The sequence below is a fragment of the Clinocottus analis genome, unplaced genomic scaffold (assembly GCF_023055335.1).
Source record: "Clinocottus analis isolate CAN_PGR_092001 unplaced genomic scaffold, fCliAna1.0.p SCAF_18, whole genome shotgun sequence".
In the NCBI taxonomy this organism is placed as follows: Eukaryota; Metazoa; Chordata; class Actinopteri; order Perciformes; family Cottidae; genus Clinocottus; species Clinocottus analis.
The window spans coordinates 1,162,337-1,184,328 of NW_027175909.1; the positions used below are offsets into that span (position 1 = coordinate 1,162,337).

At 40.8% G+C, this 21,992-nt stretch overlaps 1 protein-coding gene across 1 annotated transcript; it reads left to right on the forward strand.

Moving 5' to 3' along the window:
• The first annotated feature begins 1,583 nt into the window (after nucleotides 1–1,583).
• On the forward strand, nucleotides 1,584–18,254 carry zgc:163022 (putative ferric-chelate reductase 1). The gene is made up of 15 exons (XM_068582315.1): nucleotides 1,584–1,683; nucleotides 3,273–3,409; nucleotides 4,311–4,399; nucleotides 4,530–4,671; nucleotides 5,800–5,997; nucleotides 7,789–7,890; nucleotides 8,028–8,172; nucleotides 9,588–9,695; nucleotides 10,314–10,429; nucleotides 11,256–11,342; nucleotides 13,060–13,151; nucleotides 16,111–16,169; nucleotides 16,323–16,466; nucleotides 18,064–18,083; nucleotides 18,165–18,254. The coding sequence occupies exons 1-15, from the start codon at nucleotides 1,584–1,586 to the stop codon at nucleotides 18,252–18,254; spliced, it is 1,629 nt and encodes a 542-aa protein (XP_068438416.1).
• The last annotated feature ends 3,738 nt before the right edge of the window (nucleotides 18,255–21,992 follow it).

The following is a 21,992-nucleotide window of genomic DNA, read 5'->3' on the forward strand; positions in this document are numbered from 1 at the left end:
TTCCCCGGGACACTAAAACCAAAACACACATAGGTTGCAATTATTCAAAATCAGTGAGTCATAAAACACAAGTAAAATACAGCCTGGTTCATGCAAAACAAACGGGCTGACATCACCATTAGGCAAAAAGACAACTGACTGTAGCCCCAACTAAAACTGATCCTAACAGCTTTAGTTAATATGATGTTTAGTTATTAAAAGTATTGGATAATGTTACTTACGAAAGGCCCCCAACTTAAACTTAAATGTTCACAACTTTCTTTGTATTTCTACTTCAGAGAAACCATTCTCGGAAGTACATACTGTACTTTTACTTACATTAAAGTACAGTATGTTACGGGATACATTGCAGATTCAGATTTTACTTACAAAATATATAAACGTTGAATTACATGGTACATTCTCTTACAAAGAGAGTAAAGTACTTGCTGTTGGGTAATGGTATCAGTTAAAAATTGAACAGTGTATATAACCCTATCCTCGTCTACCCTCTTACTTCCGGGAAGTAGTTGTAGCCGGTGTGGATCCTGCTTTTCATCCCTTCAGTCATTGTTACCCACACAAACACTCCACCCAAACTACTTTCAGTTGAATCACAGCGTTATGTTACTCGTGTTCTCTGTTTTCACTCGCTGTATTTATGGTCAGGGTGATAAGTGTCATTTCATTACAATGGAACATTTTATGCAACCGCTGGTGTGTGTTACCCCACTGCTCCGGTTCTACAGGTCTGGTAAAGTCATGGTCAGCTGTGAAGACATGTGGTAGAGTTACATGTCTTCATGCACCAGACTACATCAGCTGCACACAAGCAAACACGCACACACACTGTTGTGGCAAAATGTACCTCAACAATTCTATGGAAGTGAGAGCTCCTGATTGAATAACGCACAGCATTTATAATACAGTTTACAGGGTTTGGGACTGTTGTTGGAATATTCTGCTTTGACATTTTCAGACAAAGGAGTTCTTATCAGCCTTGTCACAAGACATATAGATATATACATGTGTCCTGCAAGGAGGGCCTAACATGTGAAACATGCAAACTTTTACATAGTCATTATGAACATTAACAGTTGATTTTGACAGTCTGTTCTTTCTAAAATTATAGCCGAGTGAATTCATCGGAATAAATGACAGAATGTTTTTAAATGAGCAGCAATGTTGAAATTGAGGATTTTAGAAAAAGTTTTTTACAACTGAAATGACATTTTACATGTTTTTACAGAAAGAGTAAAGTACTTTGAAAAGGTACCGTTGGGTACTGGTATCATCTCAAAATTGAACGGTTGAATCAACGGAGCCGGTGTGGATCTGTGTACCTGTAGTCTCCTCACAGTACCCCTTCCCTCCCTCTGCCTTTCCTCCCCCTCATTGTTTCCCACGCAGACTCCACCCGACCTACTCTCACTTGAATAGCAGCATTATGTTCCTCGAGGTCTCTGTTTTCACCAGCTGCATTCATGGTCAGAGTGATAACTGATCATTTCATTGCAATGGAACGTTTTGTGCTGCTGCTGCTATGCGTTAGCCCTCTGGTTTGGTGCTACAGCTCTGGTAAAGTCATGGACAGCTGCGAAGACATGCGGCCCTTCCACTCTGGGCTGAGCCCACAGACAGTACCAGCGCCCTACACCGTCACAACAGACCACAGCAGCTACAGACTTGGAGACGAGGTGAAAGGTAAGAATCAGGTCGATCTAAATCCAGTCACATGAGCTAGTTACGACTGGGCCCAATGGCACACTAGATAATGTCTACTTTATTCATCCCCAAGGAGAAATTAGTTGTGCCGCATCCACACAGACACACACACATCATGTATCCTGGTCATCATGTCTCCTGGTCAAGTACAAAGCTTACAACAAAAACAGATTTTCAGTTCCACAAGTTGTTGCTGATTCAAACATTCAGTTAATGAATGTGGGACGGATCTCTTTTACATGTTTACTAAATTGATGCACTAATATTAGCTTAAGCTTGACACTTGCTCTTGACCCACACAAGAGTCTCCCTCAGTGTAGTTTAGGTACGACCGACTCCCTTAAACACTAGCACATACCCTCAGTTGTTTATCCGGCATGTTATGTTATTATTCATGTTCAAAGCTTACCGTAGCTTAGCTTATATGTATTATCTATTAATATAGCATCTTCCTAAATTGCACGTCATTGTGCGCGATGTGTTCTGAGACAGTATGAATATGCATGCTCAGAGTTTGTATTAAATGCAGATCACCCGAAGGTCCAGAGCATCACAATAATGTCAAATTTGTACTCTCGGATTTTGTGCCATATGTATTGAAGTAGTATTAACATCTGTATGTAATCAATCAAATGAAATAAAGAAAGTTCAATCGAACTGATTTAATTATAAATAATACATACTCTAATAATACATGCATTATCTTCTCTTATTTCCAATAAAATAAAGGCTGGATTTAAAAGAGAAAGCTTTTGAAAAATGTGAATCTTAAAATAAGGTACTTCATTTCATTTTTTTCGCAGCTTTAAATTCAGATTATTAGGGCATCAAGTGATGTCAATCAAAAGAGGCAAGATATTAAATTCATCTAAAAAGAGAAACGTGTGTGCAGCAACTTGTTTCAGCTCATTTCTCCTCTGTTAACGTCGTTGTTGGGCAGTTTATTCATGTGTTAGGGTCCTGATCACATTGAGCTCTCAGGTTTATTTTTCTGTGGCTTAATTTCAGTTCTGAGTCGGTCCGTTTGCTCAAAAGATTTGTGCTTTGTCTCGCGGTGGCGCTTCATAACGCTGCTTCTAATAATATCGCTGAACATGAGACATACTGCTTTTGAACTGGTTGTGGGAATAATAAACATGTAACAGTCTGTCCATTCCTGGTTAAAGGCTCTGGTTAAGTCCACATTTCTGTCAAAGAATCTCAGATGATGTGTGTTATATGCTTACTTTAAGCAATGCAGCAATATTTGCTGATTAATTGTTTATTTGATCAGATAATTAAGCATCCACAAATCCAATAATTGATGAATCTTTGATATTCTTTGAATCTTTCATATTCAGTTCAAAACCAAACATTATCTAGTTCTTTTAATTCCAAAGTGAGGATCTCCAACAGGTGTTCAGTTGTGTGATGGTCCATGGGAATTTTGGCAAGCCAGTTCTGGCTGCATGCTCCAAGACTTCTCATTAATTTAACATGATTAGCATGAGATTTGTTAAAAGTTACGCGCAGCATGCAATTTATTTAATTGTCAGTTGAGCTTTTCTGGCCTTCTTTTCTTTTCCCAGTTCAGATCCGGGCTGCATCCTCCAAAGCATTCATCGGTTTCCTGTTACAGGCAAGAGAGGCAGGAGGTCGGTCTCCTGTGGGCTCCTTCACTCTGACAACAGGGGGCACTCAGCTTCTCCCCTGCAGCCAGAGACCTGTGAGTTCCAACACAGGTGTAGAGATGAATGGGCATTTTTTAGTTCACGTTCTGGCTCACCAGCACCCTCTGGATGACTGGTGAGCCATGTCTTTTACTGAACAAGAGTTTAAAAAATGGCCGCTCCGACAGCAGTATAAGCATAGGCTCAAGCGTCGACCGGACCATCGGATCTCCCTTCTGGCGGGAAACACCAGCGGGTCAGGCGATCTACGAAGCGGCACTCATGCAACGCCCCTCTAATTGTCTGTTCCCGCAGGCCCCCGTCGATCTAAATGAAGAGAGTGACTAACTCATATAAGCAGGACTCTCAAGTGTCACACATCGAGCGTGACTGTCACGCCCCCCCCCCCCCTCCTCAATGGCCCCAGGAGGGATATATGTCACGCTTGCCTGTCTTCAAAACTTAAGAGCCCAGTATAAGAAAGAGACAGATTGACCAGGACAGTTCGGTTTACTCACGTTCAGGCAGGGTCAAAACCGGGGGGGTCAGTCACAATGGCAAACATACATGTTTGCCATTGTGACTGATCGCCCGGTCCTGACAGGCAGAGATTCCAAAGTCGAAAACAGACAGGGTCAGAACTAGCAGATAAGATAGTAATCAGGAATAACGCTGCGGAGACAATCTACAAAGTAACGTGCAGGGTCACATTGATAGTGAGGGACCGATCAGGGTATGTGGTGCAGAGCTGATGGGGTCAGAGTGGAAGGGTCTGAAATGACAGAAGAGTCAAAAAACAGGAAGGTGGGGTGAAAACATTCTATAAGGCGGTGAAATGTGTGACATGCACGTTTAAAACAGTAGGAAATAGATGCATCTATAAAAATGTTAACAATAAGGTAACACAGCTTCAGATAGCACATATGATGACCTCATTTTCTGTGTGTTTGTGTCCAGAACTCAGCTGTGTCTCACACATCAGATTCTGTTAAGACCTCCATTCAGATGACATGGAGATCAGAAGACATGAAACCGATTCAGTTCCAGTAGGAGTGAATTTAACTATTTATTTCTGTCCCTTTTTTTCTGTTGCCCTGCTCAAGTGAGTTTTTACTATGAATAACATCTTTGTGTTTCAACCTTGATTCGTGTTAACTGCTTTCGGTGTCTCTGCAGTGCATCCTTTGTGCAGAACTACAGAACGTTCTGGGTTGATGTTACAAGTCCTGCCATTAACTTCACTGATGACAATAGTGGTGGATCTACACATCTCCCCACGACACCGACAACCACAATATATCAACCTGCACCACCTGTTGTAAGTAAATGATGATGAGGAACAAAGTCAAACGGGCCGTCTAACTACCAAACCAGACAGTAGGCTGATAACCACACCAGCTAAATGTGCTACACACAGTTCACAGAGCAGAAAACAAATACATGAAATATAGATTCGATATGTTTTTACTGTCATATGCACAGATAACAGACAGTTATTCTATACAATGAAAGGCTTATTTTGCTTTATTCTCCTAACACAGAATTACAATTAACTTAAAAAAATAAAATAAGGCACAAACATATGATAATAATATTGCTATACAAAATAAAATAAATATGATAAAATATGATAATAGTATTGCCCATCGATCTTTATACACTATGCATTGCTACAACATTGCAATGTGTCGTAAAGTTTACGACTTGATGGTATTTCGGGAGAATATAATTAAAGTTCAGAGGTTTTGATTGATTGACTTGTTTTTGAGAAGAATTTCAGTGCACCTTTGGGTTTAGGCACGTCTTGGCTATTATATTGTGGGTTTTGAATCCTGTAAGGTGACATTTTTCACCCCTCAACCCTCTCTGGCTGTGTAAAACAACTATGGACTAATCACAAACAAATATAATGTGATGTTCCACATCACATTATACAGCAGCACTTGGGCTACAATAATAGATGAACCTGCTTATTATGCTCCAAAAATAAGTCAAACACCAACTTTATTGATTACATTTTTGGTCGCTCTCTCGAATCTCTCAATCCACAGAGTCACAAGCTATTCATCAATTCCCTCTCCAACAAAGCATAAGCGATGTATCAACCAACACAGCCATTTATCAAAAGAAAATGTACAAGCGATGGTAGATAAATATGACGTACATTGATGATACAAGCCAATCTCTTGTTGTTTTACATTGGGAGTTCAGGGCACAGAGCATTATTTGGTTTGGTATTGTGTATGTTACTGTATTTGGATGTCTTGTACTGCACAGCCAACATTTCGCGTCATACACATGTTACAATGTCACATTATACACATGTTACAATGTCACATTATACACATGTTACAATGTCAACCACACTCTTGAACCTAAGCTTCAACATACTTCCCGGAAACGTGCCCCTGATTACATGAACATATGTTTGTTTTTTTTCCTGCAGGGGAGTATCATCAATGCAGATTGCGGTGTCACCAAGCTGTGTTTCAGTCAGCCTTCAAACTGTAACCCTGCAGCCAATGCTGAATGTTATTTCATGTCAGCCATGATGTTGTCACCAACTGCTGCAGCCATCCACTATGAGATGACAGGTCCATCGGATGGATACGTCTCTTTTGGATTTTCAGATGATCAGATGATGGTAATGTTAAGATGTCATTGTTTTTGTTTTGTCAAAATTCTAACGGTAAGGCTCTTGAAAAGCATTGTTCACATACTTTCCTTCATACATTCTATGTACCGGGAGGATTAAAAAGTATATGAATTATACATACAGCCCCCACAGTTCATGCTTAATTCCATCTTGTGAATAAATAGCGCCACGTTCTAAAGACACACACAAACAACACTCTCAACCTCTCCCTATATGTGTGGCTCATGGGGTAGCGTGGTTGTCTTGTAACCACATGTAAGCAGGTTTGATACCCGCTCCAAGAATACTCAGGATGTTTTTAAAGCAATACCTTATTATTCAGTGTGGCGATGCGCAACCAGCCCCCGAGGCAGGTTTGTTGGTTGTGTTTCACTTTAGTTTATGTTTAATCGTAACATTTTTGGGGAGTTTGGGTTTTTTCGTTGGTGTTTTTCTTTCCTTCTGCCGGTGTGTCTCCCTTTACTGCCGACCGGCGTCTCTAGACGCGATGGGAAATGGAGACACATTGTCCAACCTCACGGCATGCAAGTTGGTGTCGGTTTTCCGTGCAGCGTGGAGAGCATTGGGCTGGCTGTGGGCCAAAAAGGTGGACACAGCAGCATAAAATCGGCTCCTCTGATTAACAGTGACTGCGAGGTTACATGCATTCAAATTACTGGCTTAATCAGACTAAAATCGAATTATCCCGTTCATGTAAACACCTTTGTTCAAATAATTGCGGTCCGGCTACAATCTGATTAACACCCCTGGATAACTCGATCTGACTTGGTTGATTATTCGGACATCCCGGCATGTAAACAGTGAATCGGATTAGGAACTGGACTTTGCGTCTTTGCGCATGCTCAAGATCTCGCCGCCCCCTTCCTCCCTTCTGCCTCCTCCCTCCTTCCTCCCTCGTTCCCTCCCAGGTCATGACCCGGAAGTCGAAAGAGACGATAAGTTGTCACGGCCGGCAGAAACAAACAAACGTCAAAGCCGGGTTACAAAACGATACTCCCTTCGGTGGGTGTCCCCGCTAGCTCCCTGCTGTAGCCAGCTAGCGCTGCTGCTAGTTCCCTGTTTGCTCCCCGCTAGCTCCCCGACAACCACCGAAGCTAGCGGGGTTCTCTCCATTATGAAGAGTGAAGAGGTCAAGCGGAGATGCTATATCACCACTACATGTAATGAAAACAGCGCCACCTATCGTATCGGATATGACATGCATTCGGCCAATGATTTGATTTATTCACTGCCATGTATATTAGGATAATAGCAGTTGCCCCGAAAGAGAGCATAGTCCGACTAAAGCAAAACTCAAATTAATACCATCATGTAAACGCACTGACTGTTGTGGTGATTTTCCTGGACCAGGTGGAGAAGGTGAACCGTGTCCTTGAGAGAGGCCTCCCGGTTAACGATCTATTTGTTCAGGTGTTGCCACTGACATAACTGGCAACAAAAATTGTGTTATCAAATATCCCTACTTTCATTACCGACGAGTTTCTCAGAAACTCTCCAGACACAGAAAGGTGCTGTCACCGATCAAGAAGATCTAATAAATTATTGGATACAATGACATTTACTCAGCATAGTTTTTTCAGATCATACGTGTGTCATTCATAAGGCCTCGTCTGACAAACCAGCAGTTCTATTTTCTTGTTCTCAAGAGGAACTCATTGGGTTTTAGAAAATACATAACCAGCTGTATTGTTATTCCAACCAAACAGAGCATCTTGACAGTTTGAAGTTGAAAGTCACTTGTTTTTGAAATGTGTTATTCTCAACTCTGTCTATCTGCAGGGAAATGATGACATTTATATCTGTGGCATTGCCAGTGACGGCATGGTGCGATTGCAGCATGCCTTTTCAAGAGGAAAAACAACTCCACAAGCTATTCCTCTGGTAATTAAGTTAATCTGATACCACTGATTTATATCTGAACATGGTAGAAAGTCAGAATCCTGCTTCTCTGATTGTGAAACTGCACATGTTAATGTAGATTCAACTTGATTTCTAAGTTATATCTCACTGTCCACCAGGGTAATGTTTCTGATCTCAGAGCATCAGTGCTGAACGGGGTGATCAGCTGTTCCTTCACCTCCATAAACATTGTTTCTACTCAGAGGACCACTGGCTTCAACAAAACCTACTATATCCTGTTTGCCCATGGACCCAACAGCAATGGTAATTTAGACTTAATTACTTGAACAAGGGCCTCCAAACTTTATGCCACGTGGAAAAAAGGTATATAGTTTGTGAGTCTATGAATCTTTTAATTTCACAGATTTATCTTAATCTTATCGAGTTAACTTAATTTAACATAGTTACTATTCAGGGGGTATAATTGGCAGCAATGGAATAAAATATTTATAACTATGTTGTTATTATATTATATAACAAGACCAAAAGCAATAATGTTTTAATATTTCTGTCTGTGGATCCCAGTCTGAAGCCTATTGGTTGTTACTAAAATGGTAAATGGACTGCTTTTCTAGTCTCCCGACCACTCAAAACATTTTAACACGATTTGTCATCATTCAGCTATTCATACACTGATCACCTGCTCATCAGGAATAACTAACATGCATGCACTGTTGGCACTGATGGGAGTAACTTTGGGTTAAGTGTCTTGCCCAAGCACAAGTCAACATGGGCTAGTGGAGCCGGGGATCGAACCACCAAGAGGAGCCTGTGAAGAACTAAAGGAATATTAACAGACAAAACCCACCACAGCCAACAGCTTCTTTCCTAGCCGTGAGACTCCTCAATTTATACTCCACCCTCTATAAGTAATAAAGGGGGTGGAGATGGTGGCGTGTGTGGATGCAGCGACTGCTCTCTGTCCCAACAATGTGGTGTTTTGTTCCGTTACAAAATGTTTGAATGTTTCTTCGTCGGAACACAAGTACAGTCACTACGTTCTATTATTAATCATTGGCAGGACCAAGCTACATAACACTCTGGACACTGCACAAGCAGAAACAATCAAGGAGTTCGGATTGCTCCGCCCGCCCACGGCCACACCGAACTCAAGGAAGCGAGAGAGAATGGGTGAAGGGCACCCAGTATGTGAACTTTTTACCGTGGTACCAACTCTGACAAACTGCATCACTGTGTGGGGCGGAATCAGGAAAGCCTTGCGGCGCATAGTGAATGCAGCTGGACGTATCATTGGTGCCTCACTCCCCTTCCTGCAGGACATATTTAACATTCGCTTCACTGGCGAAGTGACCATGATTGTGAGCGACTTCTGCCACCCCTAACACGGTCTCTTCGGCCTCCTGCCTTCTGGGAGAAGATACCAGAGCCTCCATGCTCGCACCACCAGACTCTCAAACTGCTTCACCAGGCTGTCAGGAAGCTGAACTCTCGCCCCACTCTCTACCTCTACCTCCTCTCTTTTAGACTCCTATGGCTGACTGCTGCTGAACGTTTTCAAATAACAATGGAGCTATATGGCATGAAGAAAAAAGATGTCAGGCTTCTTTTACAAGATGAGCAGCAGTAGCCTCTTATTAATTGAACTAAAGTTCTAAAGTTCAACAAAGAACTAGAAGCAGATTATTCAGCCTTGACTTTTTAATGTGTCTCTCTTACAGGCCGAATCCAGTTGCATACAGGTACCTTCATCAGCTCTGACAAAGTAGACATCTCCACACCTTGGATTGTCAGGAAAGCAGGTTGGCCTCATATCATCAAAGTACATGGTGAGATCCTGCCCAGACGGATGCCAACAGTAGTACGAAGTAGAACCTTACGTTTTGTTTTCAAGGGGAGCCAAATGATTGACAGATGAAAACTTTCCAGTAAAAAAAGGCATGAGGCCTGTTTTGAAATATCACAGACAACTGACTGTAGGAAAGAAAGATAAAAGCAAGCAAAAACAAACAAACAAACAAACATCCAGGTAAAATTATAATGAAAGGGCAAGCAGTGATGTAGGGGCTGTCGCACCTTTGTGCATGTCGGAGGTCCTGGCTGGAGCAATTAACTGCAGCGCCTCCTAGTGTTTGAGTATTATGAAAAAAAGAAGGTACGTTAAGGGATGCGATGTGGACCTTTCCTACAAATTTGGTTAAGACAGGCTAAGTGTTTTGGAAGTTATATGTATTGACATATTAAGCCCCGCCCCTTAGAAGTGAATTGGTCCTTATCTTCTAAACACAATGAGCTATCAACAGGTTTTTGATAACTTTCGATAACATTGAACCAATCTAACATGGATAACATTTCTGTAAGAACCAGAGCCAGCGTTTAGGATTTGATTGCTGTGTCTGCTATATACTTGGTGTTTTGCAGTATTACAACTTTAAATTGTGTTTCAGGGGCACTGATGCTGATAGCCTGGATGACACTGGGATCACTGGGGATGATGGTAGCCCGGTATCTGAAAGGGGTGACCAAAAGACAGAAACTGTGCGGCAAAGATGTCTGGTTTCTGGTGAGCTCCAGATACAACTTGTGCCATAGAAAAACATTGCTATGTATCCCACATGTCATCAAGTAGTTTTATTTAATTAAAAACAAAATATGTGGAAAACCAACCACAAAATTCTATGAATTATGAAATGTAAGTACACATCATATGAAGACAGACCTTCTCAAAATATACAGACACTTGGGAAATTGGGACATTGAAGGTACAAGAAACCTGTAAATTAAGAATTATAGACCAAACAATTACACTATCAAATAATTCAGGGAGATAGAAAGATGCAAGATTGGGAGCATTTGGATTGTTTCTCAATGGCAATCGCGGCAACATTGCTTATTACGCTAACATACCTAAACGAAAATTGGAGGGTGGGTGCTATGCTTCAATCTTTGGTAAACATTTACTCCACATGAAATACAAAACAGTTATATATGTAGTGCTATATTAATGTGAAATACCGCTTCTTTAAAGGATAAATCAGATTTATTCATCACAAAATATTATTTTCAAAATATACTGTGTAAAATGTCAAAAACTACGCCAAATGTCCATTATAATTTACCAAAGCTGAGATCTCCTTAAATATAAAGTATCTTAGCAGGAAGCACTGTGCATCTAACCTGACTTTCACCATGGCTGCACGCTACCAAAACAGGAAATGAATTAACAAAAATATGCCACATTAAAAGGAAATTCACTCACTGGAACCATCAAAACCTGAGTCAAATGAGACAATATCAGAGTATGTGTGGGATTGTTTTGTTCACAACTTCTGAGGTCTTTATCTATTCAGCTTGTGCTGTTTAATATTATAAGTTTTTTGTTCCTCCAGGTCCACGTTGCAGTGATGAGTGTGACAACAGCAGCCACAATCATCGCCTTCATCCTCTCCTTCTCATACGTCAGAGCCTGGTCTGGGGTCAGTGTAATGTAGCACTCAATCATGCTGCAGCCTTCTGATGAATTTGTTTTGCAGACGTTGAGATGGAGGTTGTTGTCCTGGCACCAAGTTGTCAGGGCTTTGACCTACTCTATATCGGTTGCCTTGTTGCTGTTGGTAATCAGGCCGGTGGTCATTGTGTCACTAGCAGATTTAACCACGGTGTAGGAAGTGTAGGTGGGCACAGAGTTATCAACAGGGAAAACAGAAGAGGGCTGAGCATGCAGCCCTGAGGGGCCCCTGTTTTGAGGGTGGAGGATGTGGAGGTGCTTTGAGTGTACTAAGGAGGCTCATAATCCCAACAAATAAGGTGGTGTGCTGTCCTGGGTCTCACAGCTTGATGCCGAGCTTGAAGGCACAAAAATATTGAATGCTGACCAATGGTCTATGATCGGCATTCTCACATGTTTTTCCATTGATTCAAATGGAACAGTGCACTGTGGAAGGATAGGTTGATGGCATCATCTGATCATCTGTTTGACCTTTAAGCAAATTGAAATGGGTCAGGAGGGCATAGCTGGATTTCTTCAACTGATCGGGTTGTAATCGTCAGGCCATGTTTTAATTTTACCTGGTGCTTCTGATTTGGGAATGTCCATGAAGTCATCTTCATAAACTTCGCCGATGCTTTTACCGATGTAGCTAATGCATGCATCAATGTGTCTGCGTTGTTGATGATATTGGCAGAACTTTCTCAGGCTGGGCCCCAGTAAAAGTCAATGTGAACTCCCTCTGGAGATAATAAGAACAGCATCCGATCACAACATGGGACGGTGCTAGTTTACTGACTGAATTCAAGCTAATTGGTGACTGGGGTTCTGTATCTCAAAGCTGCTGCACACTCTTCTCTTTGCAAAGCAGCCTACGGTCAGTGGGGAGCACGACGCGAGGGTGCAAGTCATTTTCTAGTTACTGCTACTTTGGATTTAATAGAATAAATGAACTATCAATATGCAGGCGGACCATAGATGTATTATTGACAGGCAGCTCTGCTCAGCATGAGAAGACAAATCTTCTGCGATTAAATGTGGTTGTTGCTGTGCAATGACATATCTTGATTATATTTGAGATTTCCTGATCAGTAAAATGCACTTTAATGTTACGCATATTTTGGCCAAATATTCCTCAAATACTGATCGCAGATATGTCTTTTAGCAATTTTAAGTATTTGTTCAGAATCATTTATTGCCAAGTATTTTTCAGTATTTAGACAATACAGCGCACAAAATAGGAACATATTATACTTATAATAGAACATAAAATTTAAATAAACTGTCTTAGTCTTGATAGACCGCAGCCTCCTGCCAGATGGAAGCGACATGAACAGTTTGTGTCCAGGGTGAAAAGGGTCAGCTATAATCTTTTTTGCTGGCTTCAGGGTCCTTGAAGCTAACAAGTCCTGGAGGGACGGCAGATTGCTGCCAATCAACCTCTCGGCAGAGCGAATGATGCGCTGCAGCCTGCCCTTGTCCTTGGCAGTGGCTGCAGTGTACCAGACTATGAAGGACTCCACAGCATAGGCAGGGGAGTCACACAGGGAGATTGGAGCTGGTGGGGCTGCTTTCTTTCTGAAGTTCACTACCATCTCCAGTGTCTTCAGAATGTTGAGCTCTAAGTTGTTTTGACAATTGTTAACGTCTAGTAGTTATTATCATCATAGGATTATGTTAGTTAATGTCAGTGTTTCTGTTTTCAGGGAGCCCACCCTGTGTTAGGCTGCCTGGTTATGATCCTTTCGTTCCTCCAGCCCATAGTGGCTCTGTTGCGTTGTGGACCACAACATCCCCGGTAGGTACATTGCATGTGTGTTTGAATCAAGAAGTCCCTAAATCTATATAACGAGTAATCAGTGCTCGGCTTATCCGGTGTCCCTATCAGTAGCATGAAGACACATCATTAAGTCAGAAACATAGTTACTGGTCATAAAAGCAGCCATTGCCTTTTAAAGATTTATGAAACAAATTAAAACTCCGCCCCTCCGCGATCTTTACTGGCTACCGGTGGCCGCCCGCATCCACTTCATGACATTGGTACATGCGTACTGTGCTACGAACAGATCGGGTCTGACATACATTTAAGACATGGTAAAACCGTACACACCAGCTCGTTCGCTCAGCTTCAGCCAATCAGCTTGTAGCTCCGTCACTGCGAACTCAACACTCAACAAAATCACGACTGTTTGCTTCCTGGCTCCTCGATGGTGGAATGAGCTCCCCATTGACATCAGGCCAGCAGGAAGTGTCTACATTTTCCGCCGCAAACTAAAAACACACCTTTTTCTTTATCCTTAGATAAAGACAGTAGCACAGGCACTTTGGCAGCACTTAGTGTCTCTTACTGATAGCACTTAGCAGTTTGACTTTATTGATGAAATTGTACTCTCTTGATTCTTGTTGTTCTAAGTTCGTACAAAGGTTAAATGCACTTATTGTAAGTCGCTTTGGATAAAAGCGTCAGCTAAATGACATGGAAGGTAATGTAATGTAAAAACATAACTATAATTTAAAACACTGTAGTTGAGGTACCTAAAGAAACAAAGTAGTCAATAAGCAAAATGAGCATTACTTTAAAAAAATAACAACCAGCACACGAGATTAAGTAAAATTAGAAACTGCCCAATTACAGAAGAAAAATGAATATTATTAAGTGAGGTGGTTGCTGGCCTTACTTCTCTGGGCATGGGATCTGGTTAACTGCAAATCTCTCTGCTGATGCTCACTCTCTGATGATCCAGTTCAAAATACATTGTTTCCAACAAATCTATGGTCTCTGTTTTGAACCTTACGTCTTCTATGCATTAGTGTACCTTAAGTCAAATATGCTGGCCAAGGTTGAACAAGGATGACTTTCATGCTTAAATAAGCCAAATTGAATTGTTGTTGGAGACAGAACACAAACTGATGCTTGTAACTCAAGCACAATACTTTGTCAGGAAACCTTAAAATAGTTTGCAACCAAAAACAAAAAAGAAATCTAAACTCAAGGTCCACCAACCAGCTTTTTCTGGAGTTATTAAAAAACATGTCATGTTCTTGATTATTATGTAAGTATTATATTGTTCTGAATATAACAGTTTGAACCCTAACCACCACTTAAAAGATACAATATCAGTGGTGGAAAACCTGCTCACAGAGCACAACTACTCATCAGTCATGAGGACAGAGAGAGGGAGGTGTAGCAGGTGGATGATGAGACAACTTAACTCAGAAGCAGGATACCGATAAATAAAAGGATTCCAGTGGGATCCTTTATGAGGCTGAATTACTCGAGTATTGTGCTGGAGTCACAGCACCTACCACAAACCATTCACAACCTCTGCTTGTCGACAGATAATATTCCAATCAGAAGATCAGTGGCTTGATCCTCGGCTCCTGCAGTCAATGTTGATGTGTCCTTGGGCAAATAGGTTCCTGAAGCGGTGTACGTAAGGTTTAAATCGTCACTTAGTTCTGATGGACAGGAGACAACCTGGGCAGTCCTTGCCATTGGAAAAGTCTAGAGACTAGAAAGTGGGAAAAAAACAGAAATGTTGGAATGCAAGGAGTATGAACTAACTGGCACAGACAAACAGGAGCACACAGGCTGCAGTCGAAGAGTCAAAAAATGTCCTCCTAACCAACGTCTAACCCAAACCACTTTTCATTGAGATCTGTGGAAAACGGCGTTTTCCACAGAGTTAAAAAACAACAACCGCGGTGTCTAGAGAATCCGACTCTCACTAAGTCTAACTAACTATGTAGTTATGATGCAACGCCAGGCGCATGTCCTCTTAGATTTCAGCTAACCCAAACGCCAAAGAGAGAATATCAAATACGTCACTTTGATTAGTTTACAGCAGTTTTCAGCAACAGCAATGTAACATTTGTAGTTTACTAGCAGGTTTAACAAATAATTTATGGCAAAATAAGTAATGGCAACAGTTATTTATATGATTTTTACGGCCGAATGGTGCGTCACTTCAAATGTTGGCGTCGCAAGGAATTGTGGGGTGGAATTATCGACTTTCCTTTCCTAAAGGAGCTAAGTTAGAATCATTGAAGCTCCTTTCCTTTGCATTTAGAGAATTCAAACAGCTCTTATCATGGAGGCCGTAGGTGAAGCCAAACAAGGCAGGGCAGGTAATTACAAAGGCGGGAAATAGGACAGAAAATTATACAAAAACAGAAAAAATAAGAAAACATAATTAAGTATGTTGTGGCGAAAATGACAAGAGAGACATTGATTTGGAGTTTCAACCCAGCGTGTGGTGTTTTAATGACCTCAACAGGCACATACAACAAGACCCCAGTTTAAACTTTCAGCATACGCTTTATAGTGTAGTTCAGCCCTCCCAGGTCACTTTCCATCAATCAGAACAATCGGTTGAAACACAAACAAAACCCATTAGGCTTTCCAAATATGGTATGCTCTTTTGGTGTGACCTACAGCCGGGTCATACTAACCTTTCACTGAACTCATGCACGGGAAATGTGCTTACTCGACCCAAGTGTCATGACAGAGTGTCATTGTCAACTTTCTAATTTCAAGTAACTATTTGTTATAAAACCAGATGTGTTCAACTTTACATGTTGTGTTTCTCTCATGATTCCAAATGTAACGTGTCTAAACTAAGTTATATGATGATTTTCTCCAACAACACAGGATGTGACATTGATGACGACCATAAGATCAAGAACAAGGTCAAGAATGACACACTGTTTTATTTCAGCAGCTCACCATTTAATATTTTTTCTCTTCTCTTTCACAGAAGGTTCCTCTTTAACTGGTTCCATGCTTTAAATGGAGTGTTTATAAAAGTTTTAGCTGGTAAGCTTTTTTTCTTAAATTAAGAATTGCTAAATACCCTAAACATTGTCTGTTTTTGTACACTCGTTGATTAAAAAATAGATGTTCTAATACTACAACTCTCAACCCTTTTTCCAAGTTTTTAAAATACAGTGTTTTTGTGACATCACACAGTTGCAGCCATATTCACAGGGCTGAAGTTGATTGACAGCAGTCTGGACCAATGGCTGATGAAGGTGATGGGTGGTTTGGTTGGCTGGGAGGTTTTGTTCTACATTCTGTTGGAAGTCCATTTAAAATGGAAGTTTACCAATGCAGGTGAATATATACATTATGAATATATTGAGCTTTTATGTTATAAACTATTAAAATTGCAAGTTGGGATTTCAGGTTGAAGCAGAATTGTCTGTAACTGCGGTTACATAACCATAACCACAAGAATGGAAGAAGCTACGAATGAATGAGCGTTAAACGTGTATTTGGAAACAGAAAATTAATCATGTGAACAAGTTTATTGGGATGTTTCTTTTTGAAAAGCTGCAGAACCAATTTCTTAAACCACTTCATCAGAATCAGGGTGAGTGCCACAGGACAGTAGTCCTGGTGGGAACCATCTCGAGTGACATGTTGAAAATCAGTCAGCACAGTTAGCATCATTTAGCATCAGTTAGCTGTCTCTCTTGACCCCTCCTATTTGCCTCCTTGATGTCAGCTTTCAGTCTTGCACTGGCGATGCTGTATGCACCTGTAGGCCACCGTAGTTCTCCAAGATGTTTGAAAAGGCAAGGGTGAGCGCAGCAGGGATATTTTGTTGGTTACAATCTGCAACTCACCGCTGGATGTTATTAAATCACACTGTTGTTTTAAGAGAGAAGGGGTAGGATTTAGTGGCATATAGTCGCGAGGTTGTAGATTGCATCCAACTGAATATCTCTCTTCTCACCCTTCAATTTCCATGTGGGAGATACAGAAACAGTTGTCTTTAGGTAACATAAGAAGTGTAAAGCCAGTCTTTTGGTTTGTCCGTAGAAACAGTCCTGTGCAATATCTGGGATATTCATAATTCTAAGATAACAAAAACACAACAATTATTAGTTTCAGGTACACTGATAAAACATAGATTGTAATATTATGTTCCATTTCTTCCAGTAAATCCCATTGAATCCTTCACAATGTTCCTATGTGTTGGCTAAGTTTTATTGCATTTACAGTCAGAGCGTAGTTGTAGTAATTGATCACTGCTGCAGTGTGCTAGCTTACTTTGCTCTGCGTGTGTGTGTGTGTGTGTGTGTGTGTGTGTGTGTGTGTGTGTGTGTGTGTGTGTGTGTGTGTGTGTGTGTGTACTTGTGTGTTTGTGCTTGTGTAGTTAGATGGAGCTACGTCACAACAGAGAGAGCAGATGACAGGGTCGCTGCATTGGACAATAAATCAGCATAGACCAAAACAAATGTAGATAAAATAGCTGATAACTGGGTTTTGGTAGCCATCCCCATTAGTGACGTATTCTAAAAACACAGCTAATAACTCGCTGCTAGCAATCCGGCCTCGGGGAGTCCTGGATATCTTGGTGATGAGCTGGAATTTGAATCCGTCTTGTTTTAAATTCAGATAGATCGGTAAATGAGGCTACATGTAGCGTATTCTACACGTATGATACGTGTAGAGTCAATGGTAAAGAAATCAGCTTCCTTCACATGAAGCAGCACATGCAGATTCATGTGTTCCTCCACTTCCTGGTGAAACCAGGTCTGTTATAGGTCCAGCTGCTGTTAGCGTACACTTTTATTGATATTCAAAGGTCTTTTTGACTACACATACACAAATATTTACTACTATATTTAGTATATACAATACTAATATTGTATTATAAGTAGCCTGCAGCAGCATCAATTAATCAATTTTCTTTGAATTTCAGATACTTTGGAATCGAAAATGGTAAGATGAAAAAGGGTAAAAATCAATAAAGAAACAATAAGGTGCTGATAATTTCTCATGTAAATTGTGTTGTATTATCAGATAAAAGTGGATGTCCTTCTGATGGCTCTGTTCTTCCTGGGAAATATTACGTTTTTGGTGACTCTGTTGGTTGGAATCGGGATGTCATAAGAAGACAACAGAACAAAAACAACCTGCTCAAGAATAAGCATTTCCAATATATACATAGCATTTGATAAATAATGCTTTTATTTCAATAATTTACTGGAAAATGTTGTATGTTTCAATTAATAATCAGATTTACACTGTTTTGTGTTGTAAAAATTTCTATTAAAATGCTGATGTCAATAACTGTTCCCTGAACATATTATAGTGACTTTACCACTCATATGTATTTTACCATGCATACCCTTATGTATGAAGATTGAAGTATTTCAACTTTGTCCCGGACAAATCTTTTTTCAAATCAAGAAACTATGTATTGAAAATCCCCCTCCGGCCTCCATCTTTTTGGCTGATTAAAGGTAAAAAAATGCAGCTTTCAGGCAGTGAAATGATGAAAGCATCAGGTATTCATGAACATATCATGAAACTTTTAAATCTGGTGTTCTGAGACACTTTTTTGAGGAAAATCAGCAGGTGACCGTCAGAGCTAATATCATCAGTTTTAGACAATAGTAATACTTTCTTTGAAAAAAAGAAAAAGACACTTGACAGATGAGACCCGTACATTTAAGTGTAGATATGAAATTGTACAGTCATGTGTGTGTTCACCCTTTAGCGAAAGACAACGGGCTGTTCAGAGCCGACCGGCAGGAAGAGTTTAACTGTGATCGCTCGGCTGCGTTATTACTTCTCCCAGTTATTGCTATAGAAATGATTTGGGATGGGAAATATTGATTTGTTGAGACTCAACTGCCGAGTGTTGATCAATCAACTGAAGCTGCATGCTCTCTTCCACATTTTGGGGGTTTGTTTCAAAGAGGTTGGCACACTGTACATAACCTTTAGTGTGGAAATGTAATAGGATTTACAAAATGACCATAAAAGCCTGGACATGCTGCCAGAGGTGGAAACTCCGTTATGAGTTGCAGCAGTGGAGGACCATACAGAGGCAGAGGGTGGAGTGTGTCTCCTCTCTTTATTAAATCTTCCTCTGAAGTCAATTTGAATTAGGCCGTTTCCTTATTAGAAAAGCACATGACCGTCCTGTGATCTGACGTCTGTCGGTCGTCTGAATTGTTGTCAGTGTGAGTCTCACATCCTGGATGAACTGAGCCAGTTTGGAGCAAAATGCCAGCGGCCCCCTGGTTGGTGGCGGTGCTCTTGGTGGTTGCTTCCTCTGGGTTTTGCTGTGCAGGACCTCTCCATGCCCAGTGCAAAGTGGAATGGTATGTTGTTTTTCTGTTCTGCAGACTTTAATAGAAGATGTGTTATATTTGGTTTTCATATTCTACTTCAAACCTTACTATTGCATAACTCACACACATATCATCTCTAATATAGAATGATTTATAAAACAACGTTTACAAATTGATGATTATTCAATGAATGTACTAAGGTATGAATTTGTTCTGAAATATATTTAATAAGTGTTGATTCACATTGTAGTGAAATGTTCTGTTGTGCATCGTTCCATCAGTTTGGAGTTGTGTGTGTGTGTGTGTGTGTGTGTGTGTGTGTGTGTGTGTGTGCGTGTGCGTGTGCGTGTGTGTGTGTGTGCGCGTGTGTGTGTGTGTGTGTATTCACTCTTCTACTTTTCTGATGCAGTTTTACTGCAGCACATTATATCCTTACACAATGCATCATTGCTTCATCAAAACTTCTCTTTACTGTGAGAATTATATTGAGAGATTCACTGTGAATTGTCAAATGTTTGCCAAACCTGTAGCAACTTGCCACTATCAATTTAATACTTGTATTATTATAATTATGATGGGGTGGACAAAATAATAGAGGCACAAACCAGAAGAGTAAAGCCCAGCATGAGCCTGTAGAGGGCATCACACTCCACATCATGGTTATTGCTTCATGCTGCTGGCCTTTGGGTGGCGCTACAGGGAAGGCTATGATGTCATTGAAAGCCAGCGCACTTCGTGGCAATCTGCCTATTAGATCTTCATACTTTCCCTGCGTGCAACAGGAAGCTGTGGCCTGCAAAAGGCTCTTTGGTCGTGTGTGTACCATGGGTAATGCCAGTACATCTCATGAGCATGAAGCCAACTTTTCTTGTAACTCATCACAAACTAAAGCAGCTATATAGGTTGATTAGAAGAAACTTGTCAACAAAGTAAGATTATGAATTGGATTTGCTATTGTAAGTATTTCAGCAGCATTTTATTATTATTTACACTCGTTCTTTATTTACTATACCAAATATTAAGACATTTCTGAAGTGTCCAGTCATGTTGGAAATGAACATGATCAACATATTAGAATGTGATTACTTTAACCGACCAATCAAATCACAGAGCAGGCTGCTGCGATGTCCTTCATTTTGTTAATTGGAATGCCCTCCAGCTGATCGTCACCCCTGAACATGGCTGAAACAGCATTCCTCACAATACATATTTTTCAGGCATTTTAATTGATTCCGGACATCTCGGCATGATCTCTTCAGATAACCTGCCTTCAGAATATAAAACAAACAAAAAAACAGGTCAAGATCCCATGAAGAAAACAATTATCTAATTGTGCAGCTTTTCTAAAATGTGGTGTTTATTTTATTTAAAGTTCAATAAATCAATCAAATAAAAAATCAAAACAGTTGAAATCAACAATGGAGAAACGATGTGCACGCAAACGGTCGATACTGTTGTCATATATGTGCTGACACTAAGTCAGCCTGTCAACGCGTCACAATAAGATGACAGAAAGCTGTCGCAGAGCCAAAGAACAGCACTCATGGCTCATTTCCAGTAGATGGTGTCATTTCATTGACAATGTGCCGTGTTGTTCCAAGACAACCAGAGTTCACACATGGACCGAAACACACATCCAGTGATTGTACTTGTTTTCCTCTTGCAGGTACTTTGGGATACCATGCCAAGGGGTTTATGAATCTCTGGTCTCACAGATTAACAGGTGGAGAAGCATGGCAGGCTGCACCATGGGAGGACAGAGATGCCTGTACAAGGTGTGTGTGTGTGTGTGTGTGTGTGTGTGTGTGTGTGTGTGTGTGTGTGTGTGTGTGTGTGTGTGTGTGTGTGTGTGTGTGTGTGTGTGTGTGTGTGTGGCATGGCTCTCTGCAGAACAATAAGGGTCCTAAGCTTCGGTCCAGACTGAAACAATTCAAAACTAGTAGATGGACTCAAAGCTCTTTAACATGCATTGTAAATGCACCTGTACTTGTAAAGCGCTTGTCTAGTCTTCCGACCATGACATCATTCACCAATTCACACACTGATGGGAGGAGGTGCCACATCAGGATTATCAACCATTTATACACTGTAGGCAGAGCTACAGGAGCAGTTTAAGGTTAAGTGTCTTGCTCAAGGACACATCGAAATGGGCTAGGGGATCCAAACGTCAATTCTCTGATTGAAAGACGATGCTTTCCACTGAGCCACAGTCGCCTTACATAACATCATTCATCCATTCACACCCATTTATACACTGATTATAACACCCATTCCTTCATCATCTGATTCTGTGCAGCATTGTTTACACATAAAACTATTAAACTAAAGTTAGAAAAGCCTGAAACACAATATTAACTTTTGTCTTATCCCCAGGAAAAAAGACAGAGGGACACAGATCGAGCTTTAAAGCAGTTACAAACCCTTCACTAAGTTTTTAAAAGCAAATTGGGATCAACCTACCTTACTGTAAGTCTGTCTGCAAGAGGTTCGAGACTGTACGTGTCATTTAAGCGCAGACAATCATGACTTTGGGGGGAGGAATACCCAG